Source organism: Procambarus clarkii, chromosome 31 (genome assembly GCF_040958095.1).
Source record: "Procambarus clarkii isolate CNS0578487 chromosome 31, FALCON_Pclarkii_2.0, whole genome shotgun sequence".
NCBI lineage: Eukaryota > Metazoa > Arthropoda > Malacostraca > Decapoda > Cambaridae > Procambarus > Procambarus clarkii.
The window spans coordinates 34,676,724-34,700,689 of NC_091180.1; the positions used below are offsets into that span (position 1 = coordinate 34,676,724).

Consider the following 23,966-nt stretch of genomic DNA (forward strand, 5'->3'; position numbering starts at 1 on the left):
CAGTAATCATCCCAGGTACTGGACAGTAATCACCCCAGGTACCGGACAGTAATCATCCCAGGTACTCGAGTACTACCGGTTCCATTTCGCCCGCAATTCAGACGTCTGAAAATTAGAGCCTAATTACCAGATAAGAGCTTATGGCAATACTTCACCTCCTGACAAGAGATTAATGTGTCGAATTTATTTTCATTAAGAGTCAATTATCTATCGAACAACCTCTCAATTATGCCCTTACAGTCTGCTGCACTGGACAGTGGACGTCACCCATCACTGGTTCGGGTTCGAGGCCTGGGATTAGTTGCTCTGTTGTCATTTTGTGGTGTTTATCAAAGGGGATGGATTGGTTGACTTCTGTTGCCCGTTGTTCCTCTCTGTTGGATCGGTGTCTGCCGTTGGCGTTGTTTCTGTCTGTTTGGATCTGTGTCTGCCGTTGGCGTTGTTTCTGTCTGTTGGGTCTGTGTCTGCCGTTGGCGTTGTTTCTGTCTGTTGGATCTGTGTTGCCGTTGGCGTTGTTTCTGTCTGTTGGATCTGTGTTGCCGTTGGCGTTGTTTCTGTGTCTCCCGTTTCTGTTGTTCTTATTGTATTTGTATCTCCTGCTGCAACTGTTCTTCCCTGTTGAACCTGGCCTTCCCTGTTGCCCCCTGTTGAATCTAGGCTTCCTGTTGTCCAACCACTGTTCTTCTTTGTTGAACTTGTGTCTCCCAGTTGACGCTGTTCTCTCCTGTTGGGACTGTTCCTGTTACCTCTGTTCCCGGTTTTGTTTCCGTTAAACCTATCTTATCACATCTGTAGATGTCGCTTCTTGCGTATACGCTATAAATCAACATTCTGTTGCCCCATCTTCCGTTACCTGTTGCTCCAAAACCTATTTTCCTGTTGGCTGTATCTGGGTAGTTTCAATGGATGTTGCTTGAGTTTGTAAATATTTTTTTTCTCAGTTTTTCCTCATTAATTCTCGGCTATTCTCACTGGAAACTTCTCATTTTCTCATTGTTTCTCACTGGGATTCGAGAGCTCTTTTTATGTCTACATTTGCATCATGTCCTCATCAACAGAGGTTAAATGTCCGTTAATCCAGACAACAAATTTGCCTTCTTCCTCATATTTGCTGTTGCTACTGTTCCTGTTGCTACTGTTCGTGTTGGTACTGTTGCTGTTGCTGGAGCCGCTGCTGTCTAGTGGGTTGCTGCAGCCGCTGCTGTCTGGTGTGTTGCTGGAGCCGCTGCTGTCTAGTGTGTTGCTGCAGCCGCTGCTGTCTAGTGGGTTGCTGGAGCCGCTGCTGTCTAGTGTGTTGCTGCAGCCGCTGCTGTCTAGTGGGTTGCTGGAGCCGCTGCTGTCTAGTGTGTTGCTGGAGCCGCTGCTGTCTAGTGTGTTGCTGGAGCCGCTGCTGTCTAGTGGGTTGCTGGAGCCGCTGCTGTCTAGTGGGTTGCTGGAGCCGCTGCTGTCTAGTGTGTTGCTGGAGCCGCTGCTGTCTAGTGTGTTGCTGGAGCCGCTGCTGTCTGGTGTGTTGCTGGAGCCGCTGCTGTCTGGTGTGTGGCTGCAGTCGCTGCTGTCTGGTGTGTTGCTGCAGTCGCTGCTGTCTAGTGTGTTGCTGGAGCCGCTGCTGTCTAGTGTGTTGCTGGAGCCGCTGCTGTCTAGTGTGTTGCTGGAGCCGCTGCTGTCTAGTGTGTTGCTGGAGCGCCTGCTGTCTAGTGTGTTGCTGGAGCCGCTGCTGTCTAGTGTGTTGCTGCAGTCGCTGCTGTCTAGTGTGTTGCTGGAGCCGCTGCTGTCTAGTGTGTTGCTGCAGCCGCTGCTGTCTAGTGTGTTGCTGGAGCCACTGCTGTCTAGTGGGTTGCTGCAGCCGCTGCTGTCTAGTGTGTTGCTGGAGCCGCTGCTGTCTAGTGTGTTGCTGGAGCCGCTGCTGTCTAGTGTGTTGCTGGAGCCGCTGCTGTCTGGTGTGTTGCTGCAGCCGTTGCTGTCTAGTGTGTTGCTGGAGCCGCTGCTGTCTAGTGTGTTGCTGGAGCCGCTGCTGTCTGGTGTGTTGCTGGAGCCGCTGCTGTCTAGTGTGTTGCTGGAGCCGCTGCTGTCTGGTGTGTTGCTGCAGCCGCTGCTGTCTAGTGTGTTGCTGGAGCCGCTGCTGTCTGGTGTGTTGCTGCAGCCGCTGCTGTCTGGTGTGTTGCTGGAGCCGCTGCTGTCTAGTGTGTTGCTGCAGCCGCTGCTGTCTAGTGTGTTGCTGCAGCCGCTGCTGTCTAGTGGGTTGCTGGAGCCGCTGCTGTCTAGTGTGTTGCTGGAGCCGCTGCTGTCTAGTGTGTTGCTGGAGCCGCTGCTGTCTAGTGTGTTGCTGGAGCCGCTGCTGTCTAGTGTGTTGCTGGAGCCGCTGCTGTCTGGTGTGTTGCTGGAGCCACTACTGTCTAGTGTGTTGCTGGAGCCGCTGCTGTCTAGTGTGTTGGTAGAGCCGCTGCTGTCTAGTGTGTTGCTGCAGCCGCTGCTGTATAGTGTGTTGCTGGAGCCGCTGCTGTCTGGTGTGTTGCTGGAGCCGCTGCTGTCTAGTGTGTTGCTGGAGCCGCTGCTGTCTGGTGTGTTGCTGGAGCCACTACTACTACTCTCTCACTCTTTCTCTCTCTCTCTCTCTCTCTCCCTCCCCCTCCCCCCTTCTCCCCCCCTCCCCCCTCTCCCTCCCTCTCTCCCCCCTCTCCCTCCCTCTCTCCCCCCCCTCTCCCTCCCTCCCTCTCTCCCCATTGGTCCGCTGCTACGTAACTACCTGACCTAATTGAGGGTGTGACTCCAGCTTTCTTAAGATAGTTTGACGCCCGCCTCAACCATCCAGCAGGGTGTTAAACTGCCAGGGCTGGAAGACGGCCTAATTACTGCTTGCCACGGCCCTAATTGCCCTCAACCACTTAACAGTATTCCAGAAGACTAACAATTACGCCATTGGGGGGACGAGGAGGAGGAGGAGGAAGCAGCAGCCAAGCTGTTGCATCGGGGGGATTGTGTTGTAGTTGAGTTGCAGTTACAACTGCAACACAATCATTCAACTCAATAGCGAGACTATTGAGTTGAACGGCTAACGTTGCACAGGATTAATGCAGATGGCGATGGGAGGATTAAAAAGAAGGATTATAGCCTTGCGGGGGTGGGGGGTGGGGGGGGGTTGGTCCGGTGGACCAGGGGGTGGGGGAGGGTGGGGGGTGGTCTGGTGGACCAGGGGGTGGGGGAGGGTGGGGGGTCTGGTGGACCAGGGGGGTGGGGGAGGGTGGGGGGACAGGTGGACCAGGGGGTGGGGGAGGGTGGGGTGGTGGACCTGGGGGTGGGGGAGGGTCGGGAGGACCAGTGGTAGGTATATAAAAACCCTGACCGCGATCTGATGGGCCCAATATTACCGCGGTGATGGACTGGCCGCCCAACAGATTTAACAGCTTAATTAGCATCACTCTTAATGGTAATTACGAGACACTTAGACGCGATTAAAACATCGCGCGCAAAACGCGAGCTGGAGCTGGCTCGCTCGCGAGATTACGTCAGGACGTTATTGGCGCTAATGTCTTTATCTTTAATAACTCTCTCGGTAAAAAGTTAATGACATGTTTATAAAAATTTTAAAGTTTTGCAAAAAACGGCGTAGGTGAGGCTGCCTGGAGAGGTAGCAGAGGAGGCAGGAGGAGCTGCCTGCTGCTGGAGCAGCTGTCTGCTGGAGCAGCTGTCTGCTGGAGCAGCTGTCTGCTGGAGCAGCTGTCTGCTGGAGCAGCTGTCTGCTGGAGCAGCTGTCTGCTGGAGCAGCTGTCTGCTGGAGCAGCTGTCTGCTGGAGCAGCTGTCTGCTGGAGCAGTTGTCTGCTGCAGCAGCTGTCTGCTGGAGCAGCTGTCTGCTGGAGCAGCTGTCTGCTGGAGCAGTTGTCTGCTGGAGCAGCTGTCTGCTGGAGCAGCTGTCTGCTGGAGCAGCTGTCTGCTGCCTGCTGCACAGGTAGCACAGTTTCATCAACCCCAATACCAAGTTTCAGAAGCCTGAATCATCTGCAAATGAAACATACAAACACATGAAGTCAACTCACTCAGTCACATCTGAAGTCTGTGACCCCCCCCCCCCTCCCCCCACCCCCCCACCCTTGGAGGAGGCCCACAGAGGAATTAAACAACTGGTCCCGGACAGGAAGGGCACGAGACATGAAGCAGGGGGCGTCAGGCCGCTGCGCCCATCACCCCTACGTCTTAACGTGGCGCGCGACAGCCATTCCCAGTCACTTAACGCATCAATCGGAGGTTGCAACATTAATTCATCATTTACTTGATGATATTCCCACCGCAACATTAAGATATTCATCATTAACTTGCGGTGGGAAACGCGCCTCAACAAATGCAACATTTTACATGTTCAACGATGGCAGTTCATTTGCATATTGCCTTAATAATCCATCGTTTTTTTTCCTAGACGGTAAAATATGACAGGATTCTCCGCGAACTTTCATTGTTCTTTAGACATATGGTAATGAGCTGTTGTTGGCCACAATCGTCTTGGGACTTATATTAGGGTGGTGCAGTGGTAAGACAGTCGCCCTGCGCTTCGCGCGAGCGCTTTTGCCTGGGTTCGAAACCTGGAGGATTTGACTGGGCGACAATCCTTAACTGTACGCCTCTGTTCACCCAGCAGTAAAATAGATACCTGGTTGTTAAACGATTTGGTAGGGCGTATTCTTGGGGGGGGGGGGGGGGAATTAAGATTAAGGACCTGAGGGCAAGATTCACGAAGCAGTTACGCAAGCACTTACGAACCTGGGGCTAGATTCACGAAGCAGTTACGCAAGCACTTACGAACCTGGGGCCAGATTCACGAAGCAGTTACGTAAGCACTTACGAACGTGTCCATCTTTCCTCAACCTTTGACGGCTTTGGTTACATTTATTAAACAGTTTACAAGCATGAAAACTTGCCAATCAACTGTTGTTATTGTTATAAACAGCCTCCTGGTGCTTCGGAGCTCATTAACTGTTTAATAATTGTAAACAAAGCCGCCAAAGATTGTAAAAAGATGGACAGGTTCGTAAGTGCTTGCGTAACCGCTTCGTGAATCTGGCCCCTGCCCGAAACTCTATGCGTGCTAGTGGTTTTACAACCATGTAACAATTCTTGTATATGTAAATAAGTTATATATAAGTAAGTAAAGGGCTCACACAGGCACACTGGTAAGGGGGTTTGGTAGCTGAGCGGCCAGCGCGTAGGACTCGTAATTCTGTGGCCCGGGTTCGATTCCCGGACCAGGCACAAACAAATGGGCAAAGTTTCTTTCACCCTGAATGCCCCTGTTACCTAGCAGTAAATAGGTACCTGGGAGTTAGTCAGCTGTTACGGGCTGCTTCCTCTGTGTGTGTCTGAGTAGTTAGTAGTTAGTAACAGTTGAGAGGCGGGCCGAAAGAGCACAGCTCATCCTCCCCAAGCACAACTAGGTGAATGCACACGCACACACACACACGCACAAGCGCACACACACACGCACGCATACACACGCACGCACACACACACGCACACACACACACGCACGCACACACACACGCACACACGCACGCACACACGCACACACACGCACACACACACGCACACACACACACACGCACACACACACACACACACACACACACACACACACACACACACACACACACACACACACACGCACACACACACACACACACACACGCACGCACACAATATAACAAGGGAACACAGATGGAAGTTTGAGATTCAGATATGTCATAGAGATGCCAAAACGTTTTCTTTTAGCTTAACCCTTAAGAGTAGTGAACAAATATAATAAATTAAAGGAACTAATTCACGACACTAAAATCAGGATTGATAGGGAAAGAGGCCGGGGAGTCATTACATTAAACAACCAGAGGCTAGAACAGCGGGATCCAAGAGCCATGGCTCGATCCTGCAGGCATAAATAGGTTATCTTGAGATGGTTATCTTGAGATGATTTCGGTTTTTTTTTTTTTTTGTCTCCCCGCGGCCTGGTCCTCGACCAGGCCTCCACCCCCAGGAAGCAGTCCGTGACAGCTGACTAACACCCAGGTACCTATTTACTGCTAGGTAACAGGGGCATAGGGTGAAAGAAAATCTGCCCATTGTTTCTCGCCGGCGCCTGGGATCGAACCCAGGACCACAGGATCAAATAGGTGAGTACAAATAGTAATTACATACACATACACTCACACATGCGGAGGCGAAATCGTGCCTAACAAACCTCTGGAATTCTATGATAAAATAACGAGGATAAGACAGGACAGAGAAGCATAGGCAGACTGCATATTTCTGGACTGCCAAAAAGCCTTTGATACAGTACCGCACATGAGACTGCTGTTCAAACTTGAGAGGCAGGCGGGGGTGGGGGGAAAGGCCCTAGCATGGGTAAGGAACTACCGAACAGGAAGGAGCCAGAGAGTAACGGTAAGGGGCGAGAAGTCGGACTGGCGAACAGTAACGAGTGGAGTACCTCAAGGATCGGTGCTGGAACCAATTCTATTTCTATTATACGTGAACGACATGTTTACATGCGTAGAGTCCTACATGTCAATGTTCGGGGATGACGCAAAGTTGACGAGAAGAGTTGTGACAGATGAGGATTGCAGGATCCTCCAAGAGGACCTGAACAGGTTGCAGAGATGGTCAGAGAAATGGCTACTGGAGTTCAACACGAGCAAATGTAAAGTTATGGAAATGGGACTAGGAGATAGGAGACCAAAGGGACAGTACAAAATGAATGGGAACTGCCTACCTGTGACGACGCGAGAAAGAGACAAAATGCTAGCATTTGCTAGCAAAAGTGCTAGCTAGCAAAAGTTAGAACTTCATTCAGAAACCTAAGTAAGGATGCATTCAGAGCAATTTATATTGCCTACGTGAGACCAGCCTTAGAGTATGCAGCCCCATTATGGTAAAACGCAAGGAAACTGGAGAAGGTTCAGAAGTTTGCGACGAGGCTCGTCCCAGAATTACAAAGGATGGAGTATGAAGAGCGACTGAAGGAACTGAACCTTACGACACTAACAAAAAGGAGGGAGCCGGGAATACGATAGACGTACATATAAAATACACAGGGGAATTGACAGAGTGGAAATTGACGAAATGTTCACACGTAATAATAACAGAACTAGGGGATATGGGTGGAAGCTGGAAACTCAGATGAGTCACAGAGATGTTAGGAAGTTTTCTTTTAGCGTGAGAGTAGTGGAAAAATGGAATGCACTTAAGGAACAGGTTGTGGAAGCAAACACTCTTCATAATTTTAAAACTAGATATGATAGGGAAATGGGACAGGAGTCTTAGGTCTAAACAACCGATGGCCAGAAAGGCGGGATCCAAGAGTCAATGCTCCTGCAAGCACAAATAGGTGAGTACAAATAGGTGAGTACAATTAGGTGAGTACAATTAGGTGAGTACAAATAGGTGAGTACACACACACACACACACACACACACACACACACACACACACACACACACACACACACACACACACACACACACACACACACACATACACACATACACACATACACACACATACACACATACACACATACACACACACACACACATACACACATACACACACACACACACACACACACACACACACACACACACACACACACACACACACACACACACACACACACACACACATACACACATACACACACATACACACATACACACACACACACACACACACACACACACACACACACACACACACACACACACACACACACACACACGAAATGCGCTCAGAATCCCGCTGATCCAGCGCTTAAAAAACGACCCAATTAATCCGGATTGAGATATTAAATTAGGACAGACGAACCCTCAATGACTGACCGAGTGAGTTCTTAGCAAACTTAACCAACGACTCCTTGGCCCTCTTCCTCCCGAAGTTTGGTGGCAGAAGAGGTTGTGCAGAGAGAGAGAGAGATAGATAGAGATAGAGAGAGAGAGAGAGAGAGAGAGAGAGAGAGAGAGAGAGAGAGAGAGAGAGAGAGAGAGAGAGAGAGAGAGAGAGAGACAGAGAGGAAGGATCGAAGACTTGAGTAATCCTTTCAAAAAGACCACAAACCTCTTAGAAACTGCCATGTCTTGCACCACCACGTCCACCAGTCACATCTCGGTTGGATAGCAGGCAGGTACCTCTTGAGAGTCTGCCTTATCGTGTCCATCCATGGTCCGGTTGGTAAAGCAGCAGGGCTCTACTCTCTGGTGCCCGGGTTCGAGTCTCCGAGGATTGTTTTTGATGAAAATATTTCCCCCTATTCTATCATAATCTTCTTGAAATCCGGCTATGAGGGGTTTGTGTTAGAGGGCGAAGTAGCCTCTTATGGTGCCTCTAGTGTATATATGCCCCAAGGTCTTCTTAACAATGTTTTAATTACGTTTTATTAATGAAGTGTGATGTCTCTCGTAGTGGTATTACACACACACCTGTAGTGTGTGTGCCTAGGCCACACCTGTTGTGCCACACCTGTAGTGTGTGTGCCTGGGCCACACCTGTTGTGCCACACCTGTAGTGTGTGTGCCTGGGCCACACCTGTTGTGCCACACCTGTAGTGTGTGTGCCTGGGCCACACCTGTTGTGCCACACCTGTAGTGCGTGTGCCTGGGCCACACCTGTAGTGCGTGTGCCTGGGCCACACCTGTAGTGCGTGTGCCTGGGCCACACCTGTTGTGCCACACCTGTAGTGCGTGTGCCTGGGCCACACCTGTTGTGCCACACCTGTAGTGTGTGTGCCTGGGCCACACCTGTTGTGCCACACCTGTAGTGTGTGTGCCTGGGCCACACCTGTTGTGCCACACCTGTATTGTGTGTGCCTAGGCCACACCTGTTGTGCCACACCTGTAGTGTGTGTGTCCTGGGCCACACCTGTTGTGCCACACCTGTAGTGTGTGTGTCCTGGGCCACACCTGTTGTGCCACACCTGTAGTGTGTGTGCCTGGGCCACACCTGTTGTGCCACACCTGTAGTGTGTGTGCCTGGGCCACACCTGTAGTGTGTGTGCCTGGGCCACACCTGTAGTGTGTGTGCCTGGGCCACACCTGTTGTGCCACACCTGTAGTGTGTGTGCCTGGGCCACACCTGTTGTGCCACACCTGTAGTGTGTGTGCCTGGGCCACACCTGTTGTGCCACACCTGTAGTGTGTGTGCCTGAGCCACACCTGTTGTGCCACACCTGTAGTGTGTGTGCCTGGGCCACACCTGTTGTGCCACACCTGTAGTGTGTGTGCCTGGGCCACACCTGTTGTGCCACACCTGTAGTGTGTGTGCCTGGGCCACACCTGTTGTGCCACACCTGTTATACTCAAATTCTGTCAGTTGAAATGTAACCAATCACAGGCAAGTAGGCCTCTGACGTCATGCCAGACAGAGGAGCATCAAGCATGCTCCCAGCAGCCTCAGTTATCCTCACAGACCCAGAGTAGGTGGACCTCGGCTGGCCAGTTATACACCTGTTGCCTCACTCAATAAATATATACAGAAGCGACTACTGTGTCTACATTCAACCCGAACAAGGCAAACGAATACTGGTAGCAGCAGTGGGATCCAGAAATTTTTTTCTGGAAGCAAAAGTTCCAGTACCCAGCATCGCCTCGTGTTCCAGCCAAAACCGCCGCCACCGCCACCGCCATAAGCCGCCATCCTGCCACCCACGCATCAAATATTGTGCCAGACCGGGGTCCTGCCATCAACCACTACTCCAGGCCAACGTTTCAGAAGTAAGGGTCAATATTTTCCTTTGAGAACGCTCACTCATCAGTGAGGAGGAAGGAAGCTTCCCGCGCCAGCCATTTTTGAACCTCGCGCCACCACGTGGGAACCACCTATTACACCCACCACCACCACCACCGCCACCCAAGCTGACAGTATCAAGCTTCGTGAGGGTGCAAGCTACTGCAATCGTCGTCAGCCATCGTCGCAAGTATCAACTGGTTATTCCATCGTCGCAATATTGTCGTCGTCAGAATTTATCTTCGTGCCTCTAGCCTGAACAGTGTGGGGTCCCTGAGTCTCGCGCCACCGCCGCCAGGAGCGCTGCCGTCGCATCCAGTTTGTAAACACGCCTCACATGGGCCTCTTCAGATCTTCACGACGCTTCTCCTACTTTGGCTACTGGTGATCCTCATAAATTACAACCCTGAGATAAGTAATTGCTAGTTGAGAACAACGTGCCAAGTGTTAAAAAGTGACTTATGTAATAATTCCCATAATATCCTGTGAATTAACCATTCAGTGACTTGTTAAATATTGGAGCTGGTTCAGTACTGCACTCCCCACAGTTTTCCTGTGTGATTTCAACATTCCTGCTTCTTACAGTAATTTCATTGAATTTTAATTGTTCTCCTAGAGTGTTATTGGTAAATTCAAAGTCCAGTGAATTAAGAAATCCTTGTTTTAGTAGCAGTTAAGGATTTGTGCAATATAATTTTTTTTTAATTTCTCCAGACCTAACTTGAAATTTATCCTTTAAGCATTTTATTTTAAACTTTTACCATAGGAGTTATATACATTCCTGTGTCCAGTTTATGTGCTACATCCATATTTCTTGCATTGCCACTTGTTGTGTTGAATCTTTTTAATGAAATTTTGCAATTGCATTTCCCAGTTTTTATTCTAAATTGCTGTGCTTAGTCTGGTTTAATTAATTTACATACATCTAATTCCAGTCATTTTTTAATGAAAGATTGCTAAATTTAGTTTACAATTGCTTGTTCTTGATTATTTTCTTGCCTAGCCCAATTTAATAATTTTATTTCTGCCATTTTTACTTTAGCCAAGTTGATATTTTTTTGTGTTTATTTTTGTGTATACTATTTCTGATGCCAGGTGCACTTAATTATAATCTGCGTTCAAATATTACTTCCACGGCTGTGACAATGCCTACCACTGTTGAAACCCCTTCAGAATCAATGGGAACAGTTGCTCGTCCCAATGGCCAGAGATCAGCTCAGGAAATGGCTATTCCTCTTTTTGCTGGGGAATCGCGTTTATTAGAATCATGGTTTAGTAAGGTTGAAGCGAAAACAGTTGCACGTTTTTCTAAGCCTACTGATGCCGAATACTTAGCAATTGCACGGTCAGCCGTGGACACAACCAAAGGTGATGCACGTTTTGTTGTTGATGAGAAAGCCATTGTTAGCCTTCAGTCTTGGCCTGAATTTAAGGATTTCTTTCGCCGTCGCTTTGTTAATAAAGGAGACCTTGACCCATATAGGTTAGTCAAGAAAATTGCCAATGCCACCATGCAGCCTGGTGAATCGTTTAATGCATTTACTAGCCGTCTCGATCAGTATCTGTATGCCTTAGTTTCTGCTATGAATAATTCAACTTGGTTAGATAAAGACAATAATCTGTCCCCTGAGGCTATGGCCAAAATGATAGCATTTGGTACTTTAATGCATTTTGCCCCCGAGCATACAAAACCAATCGTTGAGCAACAAAATTTTGGTGTTAAACATGAAATTGGTGAAGTATTTGAGGCTATTAACAATGCCGCAGATAAACTAGCTCCCCGAAGTGCTCAACTGTTGCCACCCTCTGATGCTGTAAATGTAGTCACAAGCTCTCAGCATCCTCCCACAAATTCTCAAAACTCTTGGTCGCAGAAGCGTACCTATGCTCGTAGCCCCCAGTCAAATTCGCCGCCTCATAAAATGCCGAAACGCCATAGTCCACAACCATCCACTCCCTCATGTTGGCATTGTGGTAAGAGTAACCACCTTGCAAGGGACTGTTGGTCCGCCCCTAGATCATCACCTCCTAGACAATTCTCTCGGCCCCCTCATCAATCTAATCATTCTAGGCTTCCATATTGCACGTACCATAAACAAGTTGGTCACCACACTGCGGATTGTAGAGCTAGGCAACGGACATCTCCACCTCGTAACTCCCATGGTCAGTCTTGGCGAGGCTCACAGCGTCCAAGACATTATCAGAACTCTCGTAATTACAACTCCCAGCCCAGCTATAATGCAATTTCAAATTATAATGCTCAGTCACAGAATGCTGGAGCTCAGAATGTTCACTCCATGTCGTCGGGAAACCCCCAAGGCCATCCGCTAACCAATTCAAGCTAGCCAATCCTAGTGCCCTCCCTGTGTATTCAGTAGCTACCCAAAATAGATTTGGACACTTGACAGAGGAGGACACTGACTCTAGACCAGTTGTAGATGTTGACGGATCCACAGTAAATTTGACACAAACAAGACACAGATATCCCAGACAACATAAGTCAAAAATAGTAACTTGTCCAGTCTCAAGTGATGGTCCCCTTGTATCAGCCATTGTACATGGTAGAGTTTTAAAAGTTTTTCTTGACTCAGGTGCAAAAATTAATATTGTCAAGCCCTCAGCTCTTAGAGACATTGAAAGTAAGCACCCTACTATTTTAAAACAGTCACACATACCTTTTCTAAGTGGTATTTCAGGAAATAAAGTAAAAGTTCAGGGTGAAATTGACCTCCCACTCAAGTTCAATGATGTCACATTGTCTATAACATGTTTAGTTGTTGACATTATTCATTTTCCTGGAGACATTCTCTTAGGTCTGTACACCATGATTGATGAAAATATTGCATTGTTTCCCCATCGTTGGAACATAAGTATCAAAGACCATGTCATACCCTTGTGTAGCATGTATCGACAGGGCCACGAGTTCAACCTTCAATCAGATTATGTTAATTTTGTTGACACCCGCCTTGCTAGCGTAGGTTTGTCAGATCATTGTCGTGGTAGCATACCCGAGAAAACAGGCACTCGATTGAAGCATAGTAGTTGTACAGTTGTTAAGGAGAATGAGTATCGGGACTTTCTGGAAGGGGACGCCCTAACGGATTCTCGTTGTCTCGCTCGCCTGGCAGCTTCCATCTCTGAAGTCAGTGGTTCCACGGCTACTGACACTGTGTTACACCCTCATTCTCTCACCAGAATAAGAGTTAAGGTTCAGGGAGTGCCTGAGTTGTCGGATGTGATTGCGGAAAGTGAAACATGTAAAGTGAATGGTACATTTGTTGAACCCTCCTGGCACACAGTGCAGGATGGTACTGTCACACTTTTTATCGCAAACACAAGTAATGCCGATATCCATCTCCAGTCTGGTACCCATGTTGTAGATTTTGCCCATTACTCGTTACCGGTGCGAGTTGTGGATGATGTCTCCATGGATCATACTGTTTGTACACTCACACCAGGAGAACAGGGATCTCAGCCAGAGGTGCAAGCGCAACACCTCAGTCCTACTGATTTTCCTGACTCTGTGGCTCAGCTTTTGAAAATTTTGAACAAGAATAGAGCTGTTGTTGCTCTACCAGGAGAAAAATTAGGTCTCACTCCTCTCATTACACATAAAATTCCCCTTGAACAAGGAACTACGCCTATTTATGTACCAGCTTACCGTCTTCCCCATTCTCAGAGAGCAGAAGCAGATAGACTTGTAGAAGAAATGTTACAGAGTGATGTAATTGAATCGAGTAATTCGCCATGGAACGCTCCATTGATTCTTGTACCAAAGCGAGATGGGACTTGGAGACCTGTAATCGATTATCGCAAGCTTAACAGAGTAACAATACCTGATCGTTTCCCACTTCCAGTTCTAAATGATTTGTTGCAAAGTATTGGTCGAAACAAAGTATTCTCAACGTTAGATTTGTTGCAGGGATTCTGGCAAATCCCCCTTGATGAGGAAAGTAAACAATTGACAGCCTTTAGTACTCCCAATGGTCATTTTCATTTCAAAAGAATGCCGTTTGGTTTGCGTAGTAGTCCAATAACCTTTTCACGGCTCATGACAAATCTATTTCGTAGATTGATAGGAAGTACGCTTCTAGTTTACCTTGATGATCTCATAATCATGTCGCAAGATGTTCAGACTCATTTCCAGAACCTTGAAAAAGTACTTGCAAAGCTCGCTGAAGCTAATTTAAAAATAAAGCTTGCAAAATGTTCATTTTTAAAGCAAAAGATTAATTTCCTAGGTCATACAGTTACACCTTCAGGTATTACATTGAATGAATCAAAAATTATTGCTGCCCGTGATTTTCCAACACCTCGTACCGCAGAAGCCGTAAGACAGTTCACAGGTCTTGTAGGATTTTATCGTTCATTTATTGCTGGATTCTCTATTATAGCCGCTCCGCTTTACAAGTTGCAAAGAAAAGATGAACCCTTTGTTTGGGGAGAGGCCCAGGATCAGTCATTCAAAAAACTCAAAGCAGCCTTGATTTCGTCACCTGTCCTTAGGTATCCAGATTTTTCTAAACCTTTTACGTTGGTTACAGATGCTAGTGACATAGGTTTAGGTGCTGCATTACTTCAAACAGAAGGTCACAGAGATCACGCAATAGCTTATGCTAGCCGCACATTATCTAAAGAAGAGAAAAATTATAGTGCAACAGAACGAGAAGCCTTGGCAGTTGTTTGGGCACTTAAACATTTCAAGGATACAATTTATAATTACCCAGTTCATGTTCTTACAGATCACCAACCATTAATTCCCTTGTTCAAAAATAAGAATCCAGTTGGAAAGTTTGCTAGATATTTGCTCACAATTCAAGAATTCAATCCCACATTTGGATATATTCCAGGAAAGCAAAATGTTGTAGCCGATGCGTTTTCTCGACACGTAGCTGCGATTCAGTTAAATTACCCAGCATTAGATGCTACAGTAGTAGAAACGGAACAAAGACAAGACCCCATATGGGCACCCGTCATTAAATTTTTGACTAAGCAAGACACTCGCCCGATTCATAAACCACCAGTACCATTGAAAGAACTAGTTATGTTGGACAATTTACTGTGTAGAGTAGTAAAGCTAGGGACAGCCCCGAGGAAATGTTGTCAGTTAGTTGTTCCAGCTGTCTTGGTACCAACTGTGTTAAAAATTATCCATGATGCTCCTGCAAGTGCACATCCAGGAAAGGATCGTACACTCCAACAAGGTCGATTGAAATATTTTTGGCCAAAAATGGCTAAGGAGATTGCTCATTATGTTGACAGATGTTTAACTTGTTTACAGCACAAGGGACATGTTTCAGGACCTAATCCAATTCAGGTGTACCCAGCAACTAAAGCTCCTTGGGAACGAATATCGATGGACTTATTGACAAATTTTGCGGAAACAGAGAAAGGGAACAAACATTTGCTTGTAATGGTCGATAATTTTTCACGGTTTTGCGAACTAGTTCCTATCCCGAACAAAACAGCTGAAACCATAGCCAGCGCATTCCATGACCAAATAATTTGTAGATATAGTATGCCTAAAGTAATCCTTTCAGATAATGGTCCAGAATTCAGTAATAGTATTCTAACTAGCTTGTGTGATTTATATAACATCAAAAAATGTAGCATCATGCCTTATCATCCGGCAAGTAATGGACTAGCTGAACGTACTAACAGGAAAGTGTTAGATGCCTTGAGAGTCACGTTGAATTTTGATAACAACAATTGGGATGATTTTATACCCTTAATTCAGTGTGCTATAAATTCTTCAATTAATGTTTCTACTGGTGACACACCTCACGCTATTCTTTATGGTACAGATAAGATCCTCCCTAATGAATTGATTAACGTACCTCCTACTCCCTTATATAACGTAGATGATTTTGTTCAAGTGAAGCGTAGACAAATGCAATTAGTATTCAAGAAAATACGAGAACAACTGTCCAAAGCAACAGCCGAGTTCACTCTAGCAAGGAATGCACGAGCTAAACCCAATAAAATAACTATTGGATCTGTAGTAATGATACTTAACCAACACAGGTCTGGTCCTATGTACAAGTTAACTAAGAAATTTTTGGGTCCATATAAGGTAATCGAGCTTATTAAAGGTAACAAATACAGACTTAAGAACTTGTTAACAGGAGAGTACATAAATGAACATTTAGACCACATGAAGTTAGCTAAAATGACTGTTGACGAGACTGATGAGGAAGATGACAATGAACTTACCCAGACAGATACTCCTACTCGGACACCACCTTCTGTGGTTGACAGACCACTTGATGTTCAGCAACCCCATACTAGCAATTATAATCTTAGATCTAGACCTCTCGTTTCAACCGTGCACTCACCACACGTCCATTGGCTAGATGTTAACGAGGATATCTCTCAAGATGATAGTTTGTCACATGAAGTTTCATCTGTTCCGGACCTTCAGTCAGAGCCAGAGTTGTATAGTGCTCTGGATGAGCTAGGTGTAGATATCCGCAGAATTTATAATTGAATGCACTCTGTAGTTATTCTGTTTGTTTTGAAAAAAAAAAAAAAAAAAACTCAATTGCAGTATTTCTACCACATGTGTCTTATTATTACCATTATATATAATGTATAGTTTTTCTCAACTTTATTTTGTTATGAATTAGATGCCATTGTTAAGTCTACTACCATTTGTATTTTTACAGTGCTTGTCATAAGAGTTATTATTGTTCTAGCAACCACATTGAGGCCAGTGAATCCTGACTGCTATCACGCAGATGTTAGTCTTCTTGATCCAGGTCTTGTATATGCTTGTAAATATATTGCACATTATATATATTGTACATTGGTCTTGTAAATATATTGTATTATATCAGAAAAAAAAAGAGAAAAAAAAAAAATTATCTATCTTGAAATTCAATTGTGGTTGTTAGGTCAGAACTTTGTTCTATTAATGTAATAATTGTTTAATTTTGTATGGTTTTCAAGCACATGCCATTGACACATGTTAATAATTTTGTTTAGGCAATACCTTGAGTTGTATTGTTCATATCTGATCAGTAGACATACACATGTTCTTAATACTCTGATTTAATCAAAGCATTGTTACCATGATTTTCACCTATTATGATGAATTTTTTTTTTGGTGCATATATGCCGAGTTGTTAGTATTACGCACACCTGATCTTCTTTCAATGTTTTATTATGCAAATTTCACATGTAAGCCATTATTGTATGCCACCGAGGTCCTTTCAGTATCATTGTAACTATATAGCTAGCCAGAGCTTGTCGACAAGGGACGTCGACTTGGTAGCGTGTCCGAGCGGTGTTATACTCAAATTCTGTCAGTTGAAATGTAACCAATCACAGGCAAGTAGGCCTCTGACGTCATGCCAGACAGAGGAGCATCAAGCATGCTCCCAGCAGCCTCAGTTATCCTCACAGACCCAGAGTAGGTGGACCTCGGCTGGCCAGTTATACACCTGTTGCCTCACTCAATAAATATATACAGAAGCGACTACTGTGTCTACATTCAACCCGAACAAGGCAAACGAATACACCTGTAGTGTGTGTGCCTGGGCCACACCTGTTGTGCCACACCTGTAGTGCGTGTGCCTGGGCCACACCTGTTGTGCCACACCTGTATTGTGTGTGCCTGGGCCACACCTGTTGTGCCACACCTGTAGTGCGTGTGTCCTGGGCCACACCTGTTGTGCCACACCTGTAGTGTGTGTGCCTGGGCCACACCTGTTGTGCCACACCTGTAGTGTGTGTGCCTGGGCCACACCTGTAGTGTGTGTGCCTGGGCCACACCTGTAGTGTGTGTGCCTGGGCCACACCTGTAGTGTGTGTGCCTGGGACACACCTGTTGTGCCACACCTGTAGTGTGTGTGCCTGGGCCACACCTGTTGTGCCACACCTGTAGTGTGTGTGCCTCTGCCACACCTGTTGTGCCACACCTGTAGTGTGTGTGCCTGAGCCACACCTGTTGTGCCACACCTGTAGTGTGTGTGCCTGGGCCACACCTGTTGTGCCACACCTGTAGTGTGTGTGCCTAGGCCACACCTGTTGTGCCACACCTGTAGTGTGTGTGCCTGGGCCACACCTGTTGTGCCACACCTGTAGTGTGTGCCTGGGCCACACCTGTAGTGTGTGTGCCTGGGCCACACCTGTAGTGTGTGTGCCTGGGCCACACCTGTTGTGCCACACCTGTAGTGTGTGTGTCCTGGGCCACACCTGTTGTGCAATACCTGTAGTGTGTGCCTGGGCCACACCTGTAGTGCCACACCTGTAGTGTGAAACAAAAGGCTTCACGACTCCATTAGCACATTAGAGGCTTCATCCATCTACCATCACTACATTAGAGGCTTCATCCATCTACCATCACTGCATTAGAGGCTTCATCCATCTACCATCACTACATTAGAGGCTTCATCCATCTACCATCACTACATTAGAGGCTTCATTTATCTACCATCACTACATTAGAAGCTTCATTCATCTACCATCACTACATCAGAGGCTTCAATCATCTACTTCTACTACACCAGAGGCTTCAGTCATCTACTTCTACTACACTAGAGGCTTCAATCATTTACCATCACTACACCAGAGGCTTCAATCATCTACTTCCACCACACCAGAGGCTTCAATCATTTACCTTCACTACACCAGAGGCTTCAATCATCTACTTCCACCACACCAGTGGCTTCAATCATTTACCTTCACTACACCAGAGGCTTCAATCATCTACTTCCACCACACCAGAGGCTTCAATCATTTACCTTCACAACACCAGAGGCTTCAATCATTTACCTTCACAACACCAGAGGCTTCAATCATTTACCTTCACTACACCAGAGGCTTCAATCATCTACTTCCACTACACCAGAGGCTTCAATCATCTACTTCCACTACATCAGAGGCTTCAATCATCTACTTCCACTACACCAGAGGCTTCAATCATCTACTTCCACTACATCAGAGGCTTCAATCATCTACTTCCACTACATCAGAGGCTTCAATCATTTACCTTCACTACACCAGAGGCTTCAATCATCTACTTCCACTACACCAGAGGCTTCAATCATCTACTTCCACTACATCAGAGGCTTCAATCATCTACTTCCACTACATCAGAGGCTTCAATCATTTACCTTCACAACACCAGAGGCTTCAATCATTTGCCTTCACTACACCAGAGGCTTCAATCATCTACTTCCACAACACCAGAGGCTTCAATCATTTACCTTCACTACACCAGAGGCTTCAATCATCTACTTCCACTACACCAGAGGCTTCAATCATCTACTTCCACTACATCAGAGGCTTCAATCATCTACTTCCACTACATCAGAGGCTTCAATCATTTACCTTCACAACACCAGAGGCTTCAATCATCTACTTCCACTACACCAGAGGCTTCAATCATTTACCTTCACTACACCAGAGGCTTCAGTCATCTACTTCCACTACATCAGAGGCTTCAATCATCTACTTCCACTACATCAGAGGCTTCAATCATTTACCTTCACAACACCAGAGGCTTCAATCATTTACCTTCACTACACCAGAGGCTTCAGTCATCTACTTCCACTACATCAGAGGCTTCAATCATCTACTTCCACAACACCAGAGGCTTCAATCATTTACCTTCACTACACCAGAGGCTTCAGTCATCTACTTCCACTACATCAGAGGCTTCAATCATCTACTTCTACTACACCAGAGGCTTCAGTCATCTACTTCCACTACACCAGATGCTTCAATCATCTACTTCCACTACATCAGAGGCTTCAATCATCTACTTCTACTACACCAGAGGCTTCAATCATCTACTTCCACTACATCAGAGGCTTCAATCATCTACTTCTACTACATCAGAGGCTTCAATCATCTACTTCCACTACACCAGAGGCTTCAATCATCTACTTCCACTACACCAGAGGCTTCAATCATCTACTTCTACTACACCAGAGGCTTCAATCATCTACTTCCACTACACCAGAGGCTTCAATCATCTACTCCCACTACACCAGAGGCTTCAATCATCTACTTCTACTACACCAGATGCTTCAATCATCTACTTCCACTACATCAGAGGCTACAATCATCTACTTCCACTACACCAGAGGCTTCAATCATCTACCTCTACTACACCAGAGGCTTCAATCATCTACTTCCACTACACCAGAGGCTTCAATCATCTACTCCCACTACACCAGAGGCTTCAATCATCTACTTCTACTACACCAGAGGCTTCAATCATCTACTACACCAGAGGCTTCAATCATCTACTACACCAGAGGCTTCAATCATCTACTTCCACTACACCAGAGGCTTCAACCAAGCACGAGGCTTCACCTATCAAGTAACACAAGGCTTCACCACCCTTTCCCCCCCCCCCCCTCACCCTCACCTACACCAAACGAAACAAAGAGGTTTCAACCACAACCCTCCCCAAACGCTTCTGGCCCCCCCGGTGAAGTTCGGCATCAGCCAGGTTCTGTTTTTTTGGCGTGGGAGTTTTTGTTTGTGTGGCATGGTTGTAACGTGGGAGGAGGAGCCTGGGAGAGCGATATTGGAGGAACTTTGAACAAAGATAAATGGACTGTGTGAGTTGGGTTTTTCTTCTGCGATGGATTTTGTGTTTTATACGAGTTTATCATGTGCACTGTGTTATATATATATATATATATATATATATATATATATATATATATATATATATATATATATATATATATATATATATATATATATATACGGTCATGAATATGACCGAAAAGGTAAGATTAATTATTCTAACACGAATCTTCTCAATATTTCTTATGTTTTTCTTCACTGTCAGTGGTAATAAAAATAACAATTCTCCGAAATTCATTTTTTTAATTGTTTGACGCCTGAACGCGTTTCGTAATTCGTATTACATTTTCAAAGGCTTAATTTACACACAAATTCTTCGTACTTATACTCTATTGGATGAGGTGACATGGTACAAAAGTTTTGGGTAAGGTGACCAACACAAGACAGAACACGAAACAATGGGTATAAATTGGATAAGTGAACATATGAATGGAAGTAACTGCAGAAGGTCTATTGGCCCATACTTCCTCTTGCTGCTTCCAAATGGGTTCGAGGTCTTGAAGTGAGTAGAATATAGTTGTGCATTAATTGGCTGTTGATTGCTGGTGTTGACTTTTGATGTGTAGTGCCTCGCTGATGTCAAGCCGCCTGCTGTCGCTGTATCTATCGATGATTTCAGTGTTGTTTGTTAATACTTCTCTGGTGATGGTCTGGTTGTGGGAAGAGATTATATGTTCCTTAATGGAGCCCTGTTGCTTATGCATTGTTAATCGCCTGGAAAGAGATGTTGTTGTCTTGCCTATATACTGAGTTCTTTGGGGCTTACAGTCCCCAAGTGGACATTTGAAGGCATAGACGACGTGGTCTCTTTTAAGGCGTTCTGCTTCGTGTCTGGAGAGTTTCTCATGAGTAGGCTGGCCGTTTTTTTGGTTTTATAATAAATGGTAAATTGTATGTTCTGATTTGTGTCTGTAGGGATAACGTTCCTATCAACAATATCTTTCAGGACACTTTCCCTGGTTTTATGAGCCGTCGAAAAGAAGTTCCTGTAAAACAGTCTAATACGGGGTACAGGTGTTGTGTTGGTTGACTCTTCAGAGGTTGCATGGCGTTTTACCTTTCTTTTAATGAAAGGTAGGTTGCAGGTATGTTGATATATTTATGCAGGTACCTGATGTCGGGCGTTTGCGGCAGTTGAAGGATACATTCCAGCAAAATTTGGTGTTAATTTTCACTTACGAGATGGAGGGCGATGGGAAGCTGCCCTTTCTAGATGTACCAATTGCGGAAAGGAATGGAGGCTTCCTCACTGCAGTCTACACTAAAGAAACAAACATAGGAATGTTCCTTAATGCCAACAGTGACTGCCCAGACAGGTACAAGTGGAGTGTTGTCAATGCTTACGTCGACCGAGCTCTCACTCACAGCCCTGGTTGGAAGCAAGTTGACGAAGAACTTTGTAGGGTAAGGCAGCTCTTAGTCAACAATGGCGTCTCTGACGGTTATGTCATTAAAAGAAAGATTCACAGTCTCTGGGGTCACCACTCCCTAGGATCACCACTCTCTGGGATCACCACCACCATAACCACAACCATCTATGACCACCACCATACCCATCCTGTGGGTACTGGTGGACCCATACCCATCCTGTGGGCAGTAGTTGACCCCAATACCCATCTTGTGAGCGGTAGTGGACCCCATACCCATCCTGTGGGCGGTAGTGGACCCCATTCCCATCCTGTGAGCGGTAGTGGACCCCGTACCCATCCTGTGGGTGGTAGTGGACCCCATTCCCATCCTGTGAGCGGTAGTGGACCCCGTACCCATCCTGTGGGTGGTAGTGGACCCCAATACCCATTCTGTGGGTGGTAGTGGACCCCATACCCATCCTGTGAGCGGTAGTGGACCCCATACCCATCCTGTGGGGGTAGTGGACCCCATACCCATCCTGCGGGCAGTAGTGGACCCCAATACCCATCTTGTGAGCGGTAGTGGACCCCATACCCATCCTGTAGGGGGTAGTGGACCCCATACCCATCCTGCGGGCGGTAGTGGACCCCAGTACCCATCTTGTGAGCGGTAGTGGACCCCATACCCATCCTGTGGGCGGTAGTGAACCCCATACCCATCCTGCGGGCTGTAGTGGACCCCATACCCATCCTGTGGGTGGTAGTGGACCCCCATACCCATCCTGTGGGTGGTAGTGGACCCCATACCCATCCTGTGGGCGGTAGTGGACCCCATACCCATCCTGTGGGCGGTAGTGAACCCCATACCCATCCTGTGAGTGGTAGTGGACCCCATACCCATCCTGTGAGTGGTAGTGAACCCCATACCCATCCTGTGAGTGGTGGTGGACCCCATACCCATGCTGTGAGTGGTAGTGGACCCCATACCCATCCTGCGGGCGGTAGTGGACCCCATACCCATCCTGTGGGTGGTAGTGGACCCCCATACCCATCCTGTGGGCGGTAGTGAACCCCATACCCATCCTGTGGGCGGTAGTGGACCCCATACCCATCCTGTGAGTGGTAGTGGACCCCATACCCATCCTGTGAGTGGTAGTGAACCCCATACCCATCCTGTGAGTGGTAGTGGACCCCATACCCATCCTGTGAGTGGTAGTGAACCCCATACCCATCCTGTGAGTGGTGGTGGACACCATACCCATCCTGCGGGCGGTAGTGGACCCCATACCCATCCTGCGGGCGGTAGTGGACCCCATACCCATCCTGTGGGTGGTAGTGGACCCCCATACCCATCCTGTGGGTGGTAGTGGACCCCATACCCATCCTGTGGGTGGTAGTGGACCCCATACCCATCCTGTGGGTGGTAGTGGACCCCATACCCATCCTGTGGGTGGTAGTGGACCCCATACCCATCCTGCGGGTGGTGGTGGACCCCATACCCATCCTGCGGGTGGTGGTGGACCCCATACCCATCCTGCGGGTGGTAGTGGACCCCATACCCATACTGTGAGTGGTAGTGGACCCCATACCCATCCTGTGGGTGGTGGTGGACCCCATACCCATCCTGTGGGTGGTGGTGGACCCCATACCCATCCTGTGGGTGGTAGTGGACCCCATACCCATCCTGTGGGTGGTAGTGGACCCCATACCCATCCTGTGGGTGGTAGTGGACCCCATACCCATCCTGCGGGTGGTGGTGGACCCCATACCCATCCTGCGGGTGGTGGTGGACCCCATACCCATCCTGTGGGTGGTGGTGGACCCCATACCCATCCTGTGGGTGGTGGTGGACCCCATACCCATCCTGTGGGTGGTGATGGACCCCATACCCATCCTGTGGGTGGTGGTGGACCCCATACCCATCCTGTGGGTGGTGGTGGACCCCATACCCATCCTGTGGGTGGTGGTGGACCCCATACCCATCCTGTGAGTGGTGGTGGACCCCATACCCATCCTGTGAGTGGTGGTGGACCCCATACCCATCCTGTGAGCAGTGATGAAACTGAACCCCAATATTCGTGTAGCTAAACAAGTTACAGTATTGATGAATTGGTTACAGCCCTCGTTAATGTATTCATCAGCAGTCTGGTCACAGTTTTGGTTAGTTTAACTTAATTACCAGAAAGTTACTTGCTTCATTGGTGGAGAGGCGATGTTAATAGGGGGGGGTGTAGAAGTGGTGGTGGTAGTGGTGTAGA

At 47.1% G+C, this 23,966-nt stretch overlaps 1 protein-coding gene across 1 annotated transcript in view; it reads right to left on the reverse strand.

The window, feature by feature from the left end:
- Window positions 1–23,966, reverse strand: part of LOC123758927 (dentin sialophosphoprotein-like) — a 71,506-nt gene that overhangs the window by 24,854 nt on the left and 22,686 nt on the right. The window contains exons 3-4 of the mRNA XM_069334280.1: window positions 2,907–3,001; window positions 1,095–2,555 (exon numbers count right to left, since the gene is read on the reverse strand). Of these exons, the coding sequence (XP_069190381.1) occupies window positions 1,095–2,555; window positions 2,907–3,001 (1,556 nt within the window). The remainder of the gene's footprint in view (window positions 1–1,094; window positions 2,556–2,906; window positions 3,002–23,966) is intronic.